Source organism: Periplaneta americana, chromosome 9 (assembly GCF_040183065.1).
Source record: "Periplaneta americana isolate PAMFEO1 chromosome 9, P.americana_PAMFEO1_priV1, whole genome shotgun sequence".
NCBI lineage: Eukaryota > Metazoa > Arthropoda > Insecta > Blattodea > Blattidae > Periplaneta > Periplaneta americana.
In genome coordinates this window covers 104,759,939-104,775,346 of record NC_091125.1, presented here as the reverse complement: position 1 = coordinate 104,775,346, position 15,408 = coordinate 104,759,939, and the positions used below count along the sequence as shown (strand labels likewise).

The 15,408-nt window shown below is 36.0% G+C and overlaps 1 protein-coding gene across 1 annotated transcript in view; it reads right to left on the bottom strand.

The window, feature by feature from the left end:
* Window positions 1-15,408, bottom strand: part of LOC138706343 (nose resistant to fluoxetine protein 6-like) — a 62,004-nt gene continuing 46,596 nt past the window's right edge. Inside the window, exons 8-14 of the mRNA XM_069835513.1 lie at window positions 15,152-15,323; window positions 11,020-11,210; window positions 10,297-10,441; window positions 8,847-9,036; window positions 4,025-4,167; window positions 3,310-3,418; window positions 1-443 (exon numbers count right to left, since the gene is read on the bottom strand). Coding sequence (XP_069691614.1) covers window positions 343-443; window positions 3,310-3,418; window positions 4,025-4,167; window positions 8,847-9,036; window positions 10,297-10,441; window positions 11,020-11,210; window positions 15,152-15,323 — 1,051 coding nt within the window. The 3' untranslated portion in view covers window positions 1-342. The remainder of the gene's footprint in view (window positions 444-3,309; window positions 3,419-4,024; window positions 4,168-8,846; window positions 9,037-10,296; window positions 10,442-11,019; window positions 11,211-15,151; window positions 15,324-15,408) is intronic.

Below are 15,408 nucleotides of genomic sequence, written 5' to 3'. Positions count from 1 at the left end.
ATTCCTCCATTATCAATATTAGGGAATAGATTTCTGTGGGAAAATTCTCAGAAAAATGAAATTAAAAAAAATACTTATGAGGTAATAAATACAGTTATTCATCATTCATCATCGTAGTCCCTTACCATTTTGATGTTTTAACTTTGATAAGTTCCTATACGATCACTGTCACTAGGTTATGAAATAAGTTGGATTTGTAAGACTTCGTACAGTATATTAATAAATATTTTCATTTGTACATGATGCAGTGAGGCGAAGGAGTACCTAAATGAAATAAATAAATATCTCTTGATGTTTGTATGTCTCTGGCTCCATAGTCATCGCTGAAGAGATTCATCATCTTCATTCTTGTTTCTTTTCGGTATTTCCACTTCCATTGAGCATGTCGATAGTAACAGTTTCTACTATAGGCTTGTATGTTTGAGATTTAAGTTGTTTAATTTCTGAAATTATACAAAAGCAAGTAGTAAAACACATTAAATTGACCAAGTTATGTATTGGAATTGCATTAAGGACATACGTAGGCTACATAATTTTACTGTGGGCACTTGAACAAAAAAAAAAAAAAAAAAAAAAGGTCGAGAGAGTTTTTTTTATAACAGCAATGGCATATTGTTAATTTACATACTATATATTTATATTATAGACCCATCATAATACTGTCTTGAAGATTGAGTGAACAAGATATACAAATAAAAATAGATGGATGGATCGATGGATGGATGGATGGGTAGATGGGTAGATAGGTAGATAGGTAGGTAGAGAGATGAATTGTAAAGCATTCTTCTTCTTATCCTGCTTTACGTCCTCTTTTATTCAATTTGAGAGAGAGATTCATTTGATCGCACACTAGACATCTAACAAATGCGGGCCTCCCTGGTCATGGGATCGAAATGATGGAGATAACACAGGACAATCACAAGACAAATGAACTTCAATAACCTTTTTTTTTCATTTCATTACTCTTCACTGTACTTTCATCTCATGTTTCTCTACTTTATTTTTAAATTTATCATTGTTCTGTATTCTCTCCGCAAATCATATTGTACTCGTATTTTATTTTTAAGTTAACCTCTGCTTTGTATTCTGGATCCTAGTGGTCAGCCGTAGATGTCGGCCAGATGTCCCAAATTGTGGAATTAGTAGTAAAAGAAATAAATAAATGAATGAATGAGCAAACAAAACAAACCAAACCAAACTAAACAACTAAGTAGGCTAAATAAGTGAGTGAGTGAGTAAGTGAATAAGTAAGTAGGTAAATGATTGAATGAATGAATGAATGAATAAATAAATAAATAAATAAATAAATAAATAAATAAATAAATAAATAAATAAATAAGTAAATAAGTAAATAAATAAATAAGTAAGTAAATAAGTAAATAAATAAATAAATAAATAAATAAATAAATAAATAAATAAATAAATAAATAAATAAATAAACAGACAGACTTCTCAAACAAGCGGTACGAGGTAGATTCTCGGTGTGGGCAATGGAATATATTGTGGCGCCGTGCTGGAATATTCTGGTTGCCTCGCATCTAGCGAGAAGGAAAGCGCGGGGAAACGGAAACTCGAGCTTCGGTAGGCGCTGTAGCGCGGCACGGAGTGAGGGGAAAGAACTGCGGTCACGGCACGGAGCGGAGAGAGCGGGGGAAACATCTGGAAGCAGATCGCCCTCGAAGATTCTGAAAGCCACGCGAATCGAAGATTCGCGAAGCTATGGTGTAATAAATAAAAGCGCGAGTCTTCGGAAGTCAGTCAGTTGTTAGAAAGTTAGTTAGTCTTCAGTCAGCCTTGAAGTCTTGTCTTGGATAGCGGTGACGTAACCGGAGGATCTGAGTTCGACGTGCAGTGAACTTAAGTAAGTCCGTAATTGTGGCAGTGGCCAGGCGAGGGCGACGTATCCGGAGGATCTGAGTTCGACGTTCAGTGAACTTGAATAAGTCCGTAACTGTGGCAGTGGCCAGGCGAGGGCGACGTATCCGGAGGATCGGAGTTCGACGTTCAGTTAACTTGAGTGAGTCCGTAACTGTGGCAGCATCCAGGCGAAGGTGACGCGTCCGGAAGACCTGAGTTCGATGTGCAGCGAACTTGAACAGTGACGTAGAAGAACCAGCCAGGGCGAGCGAACGGTGAACTGAGAACTGACAGTTTTGTTCTGCACGTAGTGCATTATGAACATTAATTGAAACTAGGAGTACATTGTTGTTCTTCTCAATAATACAAGTCGTGTATTGCCATTGTCGTCGTGTGGAGTGCAATAACGAGTATTGCGTTGCTCTGTTGAGTGGAATACCCATTGTTGTAGGGTGAATTATTAAGAATAAAAGTCACATTGTTGATAGGTATGATGGTTGAGAGTAGAATAAAAAAGTCACAATATTTATCTTCTGTCCACGGTACTGAATGTTTATCCTTTGTCTTGTGATTGTCCTGTGTTATCTCCATCATGTCGATCCCATGACCAGGGAGGTCCGCATTTGTTAGATATCTAGTGTGCGATCAAATGAATCTCTCTCCCAAATTGGATAAAAGAGGACGTTAAGCAAGATGAGAAGAATGCATTACAATTACACATCGTTCCCATTCTGCAAGCTAAACATTTTTAATCCCACGTGTGAGACCACTAGCTCACTATTGTATTGCATTGTATTACAAGACCTACGCGAAATGGTGATCACCAACTTCTTTGTAAACACCGCAGCTGTGAAAAATGTGATACACTCTCTCAGAAATGTCTGGTACAATATCTGTTGGAACTCCTCCGTCTTGGCAGCAGATCTTCCTCTGATTCGAAGAGGGTCTCTTAAACAAGACTCTTTATGTAGACCCACAAATAAAATTCCATCGGAGTTAAACCCGGTGATCGTGAAGGTCATTCCACTGGTCACCTCGACCAAACTGGACAATCTGTCTCCCACAGCGACTGCGTGTGGAGGTCATGTGATCATCAGTCACCCCGAGTCGCTTTCGGTTGCCTACCCTAAAGGAACAGAACTATAAATTTTTCAGCTTGCAGCAGGGGAACGGTGCGTCTCCGGGCATGGGACGAGGAATTCATTAATTTTCACTACAGTGAGGTTTCTTCCCCTTGAATTCATCAATAATAAATATTACAGTGGTAAAGTTAAATATCGAATATTTCTTCTGTACGATTGTTTGTGGAAATCATGTTTTCAGAATGTTGGTTTCAGCATATTTATCACACAATCCTTCGTGTAATCTCGAATTCTTTGTTATTTCTGAACAAACCTGTTAAGAAACTGGGAATTTGTAAGTTCAAGTGAATAAAATGTCTGTTATATTTACCTTTTCCGTATACCATTCTCTCAATTCTCAATATTGGTGACTCAATTGCAAGCGTCATGATGGTGGCGACAATTATTGTCAGCATAATGGTCTCGAGAAATTTTCCAGCCTGTGATTGAAATTAAAATCATTTATACACACTTATCCTCTGATTGAGGTTCTAGCTGATATGTACATTTATTATCAATTTATGAGTAGGCTCCGTATTCCAGCTGCTTATAAACTGGAATTAGGTTGCCTAATTCGTTGTATATGTGACGTCACAGCGCAGGTACAGGTATACAAAATAGTTATGCATCCTTTGCCTTCTTCCTCTAGAATTTTGGACTATAGATTGCATTGTTGTCTCAAGACTTGACCTCATGGAATGAGGAAGCAAATTATGCAATAGTTAACGAGAAGTTTCCGTCTTGTTAAATTTAAATGATGGGAGAAAGAAATGAAAAAAAAAATCAACATTTTATTTCAAAACTCGAAACACCATTACAATCTAAACCTTGCTCAAATAACAATTACGAACAGCATAAATCCCCTGCCACTTTCTTCTGATAGACAACTTGCCATAAACAAATCGTTCAGTTTAAATAAATTCTGAAAACGTGAATTTTTTTTTGTGAGAATTTCAAAATACGCTTTTTGCTGCATGAAAATAATTTATCTACTAACTTCGTATAATGAAGTGCAAAATTAATATTTGTGGATATTAAAATCATACCTTTTCGTTGACACTCTGGTATTCCGGTACTCTTACGGAGGCCAGACGTGCAATTATGATGTCATTATGGAAGACATACATAGCGTAAGTGAGGCGACTCAGGGGCCTCCATATCGGCCAACATAAAATAGTATTTGCTATACCTGTAAGGATAGAATAATTAATTTACAAAAATAAAAAAAATATTATTATACTAAAAATTTATAAATTACTCGTAGGCTATGTCATTACCAGGGAAAGGGATTTGGAGTATTATAAAGAATGGTGAAACGTAGTATAGATATTCGTAGCTCAGTGACTGTCAAGCGAGCTGCGTCACAGAGCATGGATTAGTACAGTCCACATCATACAAACTTACACGCAACGTGCTGTAAACGTATTTCAGAATAAACATATGGAATAGTTTAATGACATATAGTGGCCTACATACATAATCTGCATTTCACTTTGAACTACGTGTTTTTCTTGGCAACGCACAAGACACCAATAAACAACATTACAAATATACATAATTAAATATCAATCTCTGCGTCCTCGCGTGTCAGTGGAAATATTGATGGCTGATAGTTGTCTTCTGTATGGAACTCGCTCTGAATATGTGTGTTTTTCTGTGAGGAGCGTGTTAAATTAAAACCTTTATTTACAATATCATGAAATATGATAATATGTACACAACGTACACTACAGTGTTTAGAATATATATACTGTAATATACTACAATATTTACAACATAGCCTAATAGAGTATCATTAAATGTTGAACAAAGTGTAGAACCAAACGAAATGGCATTTTCAATTAATGCTATGTTTTGTTGATGAAACAATTATTCCTGCTGTGCCTTGTTATAATAAATTGTAAATATCATTTCAAATTTTCAAAACACAACTTTGCTCCGGTGCAAGGAAGGAAATTTTTTAACATGGAAAAACTCCGCTCTACATCTGCAGAGACAATTGGAGAGTACTTGAAACAAAATACGTCAATTAAATTCACATGTTGAATGACGTCATTGGGACACGTGTTTGTTAGTGCATCTGAAATCCGACTAAGAATACTGTACCTATCATTTTTAATCAAAACTCTGTTCATTTTTTCACCAACACGTTTTCCTACTTCACCTTCTACTGCACTCAGTTTATTTACAATAGTCCTCATAATATTTATTTGCTCAACTAGTTCTACCCCTGACTTTACTAATCGAATAATGGCATCCGGTAAATATACAAAATTTGACTTAATATCCATGACTTCTTTTTTTGGTTATTCTATCATTTAGCAGTTCCTGGCGTATTTGAATCGCAGCCGCGTCATCAAGATCGAAAGACTGGACCATTTTCTTCACAGATTGGAGGTGATGTGCGTAATAATTGCAAGCTTCTAACCATGACCCCCATCTCTTAAGAACTGGACATGGGGGAAGCGATAATTTAGGGAATTGTTTCCTGAATATTGATACTCTATCTGAGTTTTTACAAATATAGTCTTTCAATTTTGTATTGTTAGTTGGTTTCACTTTCGGCATTGTACTTGCACTTCACTACTCTGAACTGCAAACCTGCATGTTGACGTTCTTATGCGACAACTGTCCCGTTCACCTGTTGTTGACGTGCAGAGACCTGCGAGTATGTCATGGAGGGAAGGACTTGGTATAAAGGGTTGTAAACAAATGGCTGTGTAGATGCCAATACTAGCTTTTACTGCTCCAAATTCCGTTCCCTAGTCATTACCATTAGCCTACAAGTTCTTTCAATCACTCATGTGGAGGCAATACCAATGACATGGGCCTACAGTGACCGCAGTTGATGGTAGAGGTGACGGCTGTAATGTGATAATGATGGCGATAATGATGATTAGAGGATGACGGTAATGGCGGCGGCAGTGCTGGTGGCAATGGTAGCAGCGAATGGCGGTCATTGTGGGTGTGGGCGAAAATTTCCGGGCAGTATATATCATGATTCCGATGTACTATTATCTGTGCATTTCGAACTGGTGGCTCAAGGTCAAACAATGGAGTGCATTTGCCACGTATGCTTACCCCAATCCTGGACTATTCTTCTCAGCTAAAGTCAACTGGGACAGCCGGAATTACCAGTGCTTCGGTTCACAGTTTTGAGTATGGTGACTAGTGCGTGGTTTGTACTTTTGTACGTGACTTTAATCCGCCAGTTCGAAATGCACAGATAATAGCAAGCTGATTTTAGTGCCAAACGAAAGATCTCGTTTAGATCTGTCGATTTAAGCTAGACGTATTCACGTAAAACCCACGGTCTTGTTCCCGAAACAGCCATACACCAATTTTTTTCCACTTTATTTAGAGAATGTAGGATACATATTGTAAAATCATTGAGAAAAAAAGTCACTTTACGACACGCTACTGAATCCACTCGGAATGTACTGTGGTTCATCGGTATGTTTCATAATAATGATATGCGCGGAAAGTGTAAAATAGTACATTATGCTCGTATGAAAATTATGAAACTCGCGTCTTAATTACCATTATAGGCAAGTTTCATACGACTTTTTATGCTCGACCATATTTGTAACTTGAAATTATTCATAAGTATTCATGTTATTCTTATCTAACTGACCTTGTGCAATATCTCGTAAATTGTGAGATGTGCGCAGACGCGAAAGTATTGATTTTTTCCGAGAAACGAATGTCATTGACCTTGATATAATCTAGAGAGTAAAATAAACATTAATCTCGATATAACCTTGAAATTGATTTAGACATTGAAAAACGAGATGACAAATTGAATTTATTTGAATATTATTTACAATTAACGCTAATTATTATAGTAACAGAACATAACCTTCTGCGACAGTATTGGATTTTCAGCCTCCGTGATGTTTCGCTAGTTGTCTTTCGATTGCATATCCGAGAATAATCGATACTTGCGCTTTCACATTGCTACAGTGGTGTTTTCTGATTGGTGGAACACCTGAACTTTAATGAATAGGTGTACTTTAATGAGGTCCATTAAAAGGCTACTACCAGGTGTATAATTACTACATTTCGGTATGGTCGAGCATAAATACATTTAAACAACGTCGGAAAGCGTTATCGTGACTCATTCATACAGGACGACGTCGCTCGTTGACTGGGGACTATACTCCAAAATCAGAGGCACCGACTGGATAGTAACTATGGTGACTGGCTTTTACAGAGGCGATATTGATGATTGTAGAATGTTAGTAATAATGCAACGATGGCACTTGCAATAGTGGCAGTAACTGTGAGAGGTGGTAGCAATGGCGATGGTGGCGTTGGTGGTAATTTTGTCTGCAGCGTTGAACAATATTTATCCCTTCGGATCCCGTCAGCAAATGTTTTGCTGTAAAGACTTCTGAGTAATATATCTGTAGTTCTCGGGAAAGCGGCACAAGTTAAAATTGTTAATTTTACAGGAGAAGGAAAAAACTGTTTTCACTCTGGTTTATGTCGATTTGATTTTCTTCTGTATGAATTATTCTAATGCAGCGATGGGCGTTTGAGTGCATTTGTCCTCCATGCGCACGGGGAATTCCAAGTGCGAGCGCTGTAGTGTGCCAGCAGCTATAACTTTTTATTTTAGTAGGTTATTTTACGACGCTTTATCAACAGTTTAGGTTATTTAGCGTCTGAGTGAGATGAAGGTGATAATGCCGGTGAAATGAGTCCGGGGTCCAGCACCGAAAGTTACCCAGCATTTGCTCATCTTGGGTTGAGAGAAAACCCCGGAAAAAACCTCAACCAGGTAACTTGCCCCGACCGGGAATCGAACCCGGGCCACCTGGTTTCGCGGCCAGACGCGCTGACCGTTACTCCACAGGTGTGGACTCAGCAGCTATAACAGATCTTACACAGCTTTTAAATGAGCTAAATTTAGAACTTCAGGGAAAAGAAATTCTAATACACAATTTGCAGATAGAATTGCAGCTTTTAAGGAGAAATTGCTGTTATGGATACGTCAAATGCAAAAGGGCGAAATTATCATTTACTATCCTTATCTAAGCGCATAGAATTTTGAACAATGAAAATTTCGAAATGTACGCATGTATTCTATCCGGTCTATTAGAGGAATTTACACCAAGGTTCCACGATTTTGATTGCCTGAAATGGATTTGCGTATTTTTGCTACTGTTCTGATTCAAACTGATTATTGATAACGTCTCCCCTTCATTATAATGTGAATTGATTGACCTGCGATGTGATCGAGAGATGCGAGCGAAATATGATTCAAGGTCGAGTCTTATGCAGTTTTATGATGGATTCCCAAGAGGACGCTTTCCCAATCTGCATAAGCTGTGTGAGAAAGTTTTTTGTTTATTTGGTTCCATTTATAGATGTGAATAGTTATTTTCTATTACGAAAATAAACAAATCTCAAACAAGAAATGATGGGCTTTTAACGGCAGTTCTTCGCATAGCTTGTGCTAATACAGTTTCTCAAAATCTTGAGAAACTGAGTAATATGAATTAATGTGCAACAGACATGTTTTATTTTGTGTTTAAGGAAGTGTTTCATTACTTTGTGTTCTTATTTAGTTCGGTAGAACAACATTTTCTTTTGAAACATACAGTACGTACCGCAACTTGAATAAACCGGTTTTCGTGCACTCTAGAAGCACACTTCTCTCGTAGTACACCGTGCAAGCACAGAGTGCATAATTATGCCCAACCCTCTTCTAATGGGAGAAATACTTATGTCTCTTTCCCCAAGTGAGCAGATGTTCCTTAAATTGTCAATAAATTAATAAAAAAATTGGAAACTGACTTATGCTACTTTTCCCAAGCATTGCAGATATATGATAGTATTTACAGACTGCTGCAGCATATGTACCTCCATATCCAGATATGCAGATGAAGATTATCCAAATCATACAAATGCACCATATAGGACGTGCAAATGTATAATACAAAGCCGCCTCTACAACATTGTATTCATAGTCCTTTTGTAGGAATGGATGGAGACTAACATATACTGCAGTTAACAAGACGATTGTCAGGATCCATCCTGAAGTGACGATGACCTGAAACCAAACAAGTTGTAAAAAAATTAATATCATAATACTTTACAGATAAAGTTAAGATTCAGTATAAGAAATCATGCTATATATTTCACTGGTGGGCATTGAATTTTTGTGGAAATTGCTTAACAACCAGAAAACTGAAGGATATTTTTCTAGTGTTTATTCTCCAAGAAATTCTTTGAATTACAATAAAAGCTTGTATTTTACGTAGTTCAATTCAAATAGGAATGCATCAACTCAGAATTACGCACAATAGAATTTTGAGCTTAGCTTTCACGTTAAAAATAAAAGAAATCATAATTAGTATATGTATTCCGTATGTTTGTTACTATTTATAGTTTTAACATATATATAACAGAGGCCTTCAAAATTGTGAGAAATAAATATAAAATATATACACCATTCATTAAAAGAAATGAACTCTTTGGTGAAAGAAGAGCAATAGATTGACTTCTTAATGTGAAAAGTTCATGTACTTGACGTTCGAAAAATCTGGTCAAACTTTATGTTAACACGGTGACGTCATTAATATTACAGTAAGTCCGGTTGAAATTATGACGTGTTTAAAAAAAGTAATTTCGAATTCAGCCAGCCGTGAAAAAACATAAAACAAATGTGACAATCATAATGTATCACAATTATTCGAACACAAATGAGGGTGATTAATACATGCGGGGAGTATAAAACAGAAATAATTTAACATAGTACAGAGTGCGGCAGTGGGATAGGCCTATTACAGTTTTTATAGCCCTGATGTGGGACACTCAGGACGAATTAAAAGAAAACACATATACTGGAAGTAATCTAGTGCAATCAAGGCTGGTATCAAGGCATCGAGCCCAAGGCTCCTCTTCTGTCGGTTACTTATTCATTGAGTTTGTGCGGACTTATGCTTGCGTATGCAGTTCGATCAACGATCAGCTACTGTTTCAAACGATATCTGGCTCTGTGAGAACTTATGTAGAGTAACCTGTCTGTCAGCATAGGATTCACAAATGCCACCCAGACCATTTGTCGGACTGGAACAATAGGACGCTTAATGGGACAATGCGAGCCTAAATGAATGAATCCATTCTGGGTTCGGCCTCGAAAATCTTACACCGTTCTATTTTTCAGAAGTTGTTTAAGATATTAATGAACAATTTAACTCTTCAACAAGACCATAACTCATTATTAATAGGCCTAATTCTTGAACACACCATATCATACAGTTTTCGATTCCGATGTTTTGTGTATGATGGAATTCTCATTCTCTCTCACCTTTGAAAGTCTTTCAGTTCCTGCAGCAACTCTTGCCCTCCAATCCATTGTCCGGTACATTAAATAGCCACACAAAATGCCAAAAAACCATGAAACTCCTCTTGTATGCGTGTTGTAATAATTGTAGCCTAGTTCAACATTTGTTCTGAAATAAAAGAACATATATATTTCACGAAATATAGACTTCATCTCTTTTATGACTGTGCTAAAAGATCTGGAGATTTGTAACTCTGTTTTATTGTCAGCTCAATGTTCCTGAGTCCTGTGGAAGTGGAGAAATTCCGACAACTGCTTGTCGTTAGTGGCGGTTGGGGATGAGTTCACAGTACATTGAGAAGATATTTTTCCCACGTAGCCAGTAAAATTTACGAGAGGAAAAAAAGCGTGGAAATACATTTAAATGAGCACAATTGTAGTTTCATTCCTGAAACTGTGTGATGTATCCCTGATATCGAGTTTTTACTGTGTAAAAATATATCGACAAGAGAATGTAAATTAACTTGCCTACATAGGTTACATTTAATTTTTTAATGAAAGGCTTATGATCAAGTAAGTAGATCAGTTTTATAGAACGTTCATTAAATAAAAATACGTTCTATGACAATCGTCAGTTTTCCTTAATCATCGGTGCTGAAAATGGCCGTTATTATTTCTATTAATTTTAACCAGTCACCAAACATCTGAAATTTGTCTACAATAGAGAAGTATTTTCAAGCTACTTACCTGACCTTAATGTAATCTGGATTATCTTTATGGATATATGATTCAATGAAAGTTGAAATCATTCCAGCTATGGTTGTACCAATGGTTAGTCCAAGCCCAAACTTTGGCCACTTCCGGAGTGATAACAGAAAAATTGGTGATAACATGAACAGTTGTGTATCCACAGCGAGAAACCATGACGGTGCAATACACTGTAAAGTCACAAATACACAATATCTTCTTAAGCAGTCTGGATGAATTATGCTAGAAAGTAAATTTTGTTTAACAGAATCTTGACATTTTTATTTGTGTTTGTTTAACATAGATCTAAGAGAGGCTAGTACAATAAACTATCATAGCAACTTCTATAACTACAGGGTGATCCAGGAGAAATAGTAAATATTTTATGGGGTGGCAGTACGAACTACTGTATTATAAGTAAAAAAGTTCATATGAACATGTGCCCAATTTTCAATGGGTGTGGAGATACAGTTGTTTGAATGGTACGAAAAATGGCTACGTAGAAAGGAATAGTGCGTATCGCTCTTCTGACATCGTCTGAGAACAACAAAGTTCATAATGGGTATAGAGAAACGGCTATTTGTTCGTTGGGCCTGTTTTTCCAGCATGACGCAGCTCCTGCATATTTAGCAGTCAGGTGACACATCATCAAAAATCTCACATTCCCCGAACGATGGATCGGTCGTAATGCGGTGGGCACATGCATTGGCCACCAATGTCCCCAGACCTTATTCTTGTCGATTTTTGTCTGTGAAGATGGGTGCAATGTGAAGTATATAAAACAAGGTAAACGCATTGGTTACTCGCATTATGAATAAAATAACGAGACAACCTCAGAAGAGCAATATTCGCTGTTGTCAACAGAGAGATAAAGTACATGTTGAAATGTACTGATACCATGTAAATAAGCACTAAATGTAATCATTAAGTCATTTGTCTTTTCCTTGTTTCCACTCGTGACACTTGTTATGTGTAGTATTCGTACAGCTGTATTATCTCCACACTCATTGAAAATTGGACAAATTCATATGAATACTTAGAATATGTAGTCCATACTACAACCCTATAAAATATTTACTATTTCTTCTAAATCACCCTGTATAATAGACCTAACTTGTTTTTAATGACTGTAGATTGGTCTATGCCAGAGACTCTCCGTTATTGAGGGCTAGGCCTATTGGGAGTCAACCTCATTTATTTTTCGAACACAGAAAAAGGATACATTTTTACTTCCTCAATATATTAAGTATGAAAGAGAAAGTATTGCCATACTGCAAAAATATTTCTTACGAGATTTTCTTAGAACTCAGGATCTCTGGTACAGAGAAATAATTGGTTTCAATCATACCGTTTGCCCGCCTGCCTATGGACAAAAATTTCTACAAAATTATTGTGGACCGATTTTGTTCAAATTCAGCATCAGCGATTCAACTTTTCTTTACAAAATACTAGTAAAAAATTAATGGGTCTTTATTTGAAAAAAAAAAAAAAACACGCAATGTATAGTCAGTCCAAATGAAATGCAACAATTTTATTTGTGAGTGTTTCATCGCGTAGAACGTACACATTAGGCGATGAAGTTAGTACCTACGGAAAATATATTTCTTAAGCTTAATGATTCTATTCATAATTATGTTAATTTTTGTTGTGAACATTACCATGTTCCTAAACCACTCAGACAACACAAGCGAGTATGGAAGTGTAGCGTCTCGTTGCACTGATAAAGAATAATTATTTCTTGTCTAAACACACTTGTTACGAATGAGTGAATCAATTAAGCAAGCTCCAACATATTTTAACATTTCTATCACGTTTACATGACGATTTTCTTAGAAATAAAAATAATATTATAAATAATTACAGCATACAAATATCTTTTTATGTAAATTTATGCAAAATTAATTATATATCTGCTAAAAACTCTGCACTGTTTAAATGAAGTCAAATATCTTACTTTTAGGGCTATAAAGAATTGAAGACACACCGAAGTAAAATTTGAAGATTTTAAAATATTACACTTACAGTTTTCATTTCTTGCACACATATTGTTTGATATATAGATAGTATCAGACCTTTCTTCGGACATTTGACTAAACAACAACAAACTGTAATTTCCTTAACTTGGAAATTGTCACGATTATGCACCTAAACCATTTGTCGCATAAAGTTGCATTTTTTGGGAACTTACCTAAACGCTAAAATACGAGACATAGGTCCACTATTAGATTTACAATCTGGAACACAACACGAACGGCCCATTTCACGACGTAATTAACACACGAAAACATCATAACAAAACCACGTGGTAATTATGCTTGGATCGCCACCGGCGCCATTTTGGCCACTATCGATATCTGCATTATGGCACAGTCTAATACTTATTAGACTGTGATTATGGTCTGAGTCACAACCAAAGACGTTGTATTATATATCACGACTGTGGTGTGAGTATTGGAGACGGTCTTGGTTTCAGTCTACGGTATTCCATTGCAATTGAAATGCTTTGAAGTGTTCTACCAGATGGCTGTAACTCAAGCCAAATCAAAATAAGCGCTGTTGCAAAATAGTCCGTTTCATTGCCATATCTTGTATTTGAGTACACATTCAATTATTTTACAGTTAAGTGTGTATTTTGAATAATGTTTAAAGAAAATAAATTGTAAAAATAAATGAATAGCGTGATAAATGAACGGAATATTACGGAATGCGTTAAACGCATAAATAAAAAGTAGTTTGTGTGTGATATTTGTTACACTCATGTTTTACATTTATTTATTCTCCGGACTAAAACATGCAATATCGATCAAGCTGACTCAGTAGTAAGACACTGAACTTGCATTCGAGAGGTTCCGGATTCAAATTCTGGGATTTTTACCAGTTTCCTCGATCATAAAATTAATATAAACTTAATAATTTAAAATGGTAAATGCTGGATCGACTCCCATTTTCACCACAAACCTACAGTGTTTCACTGCACAATAATCTCTACTGATTGCCCATGGTGGTTGTGTCTGGAGATAGGTTATAGCAATCCAGTGTACCAACTGTAATGAAATATAGATTAATATTTTGGGAAAACTCATCTGAAGCTAAAAATATTCTTGAATAATTTCAAGGGAAAAATTGTTACAAGGCCGAGTATTGAATCCGGAACCTTCGGCTGAGCGCGCCAACACTTTACCGACTGAGCTATCAAGGAACTATACCAGAACCCAGCTCAATTATTCCTCTTATATCCAAGTGGGTTGACAAAAGTCACAGACCCAACATTGAGTGCACAATTTCTGTGTGACTTAAATTTGTGGTTTTCTGTTAACGACCAGTACCGTGTATTATACAAAAGAAAGCACTGAGAATAATAAAAGATGTTCATCAAGACAACTGGTGAAAAATTTTATAAAATTTAGAAATCTTAACTTTACCATGTGAGTAGCTACCTTCTTTCCCTGATAATTTTATGTTACAAATAAAGATGCATTCAGTATTAATCACAACATTTCATAATTTTAATACGGATACAAATCATATTTTCATTTACCCTCTGTTAGTCTAAGCTGTTAAAGAAAAGGAGTTCACTATTCATGTATTACAGTCTTAAATGCACTGCCTAATTTTTATCTTAAAGCTTTGAAGGGCCGAGAGAAAAAGTTTAGGACAGAATTAACAACATTTTTCCATACCGGTACTCATACCTTATAAATGAATTGTTTATGCTTGTGAATTGAATTAATCTGCTTAATATAACCTCAATTATATATTTTTTATAATGTTTAGTTGTTGCACATCTCAAAACTAAATTGCTGATGTGGAATCTATCAAATGTAATAAATTAAAATAAAAAATCAATGCCGATAGTCGCGTAATGATCCCGCAGTTCAAGCGAATTTAAATATAATAAAAACCAATTTTAAAATTATTATTCAGTGAGATCAAGTTAATCTGTGTTCCATTCTGTATCAAGTATAAGTTTTGTAATATAAACGTATTGTAACCGGATATATACCGATACTATGTTACTGTACCGTTTATTTTGTTCACTATAATTAAAATCCATCTGCCTTTGGAATATTTCTAGCAATACTGACTTTTTGGACAGGGATGAAAATGACGATATGATATTGTTTCAACTTACTGTTTCAGAAGGATTCAGATAGTTCTGAATACCGAGCAATGTAGACCACCAGTAGTCTACACAAAACTTCTTTTCAGTATTTCGATAAATGAAGTCCCACAGTGGTCCATTTCCTAATTTGTCTATAAATGACACATGGAGTAACATGGCAGATCCCAATAATGGAGAAACTCTGCAATAAAAATGAAATGAAAATTAAAGCAAATTATAAGAACTTTTAGAAATGTATACCTCGTTATAAGGGTGTGAATGAAATT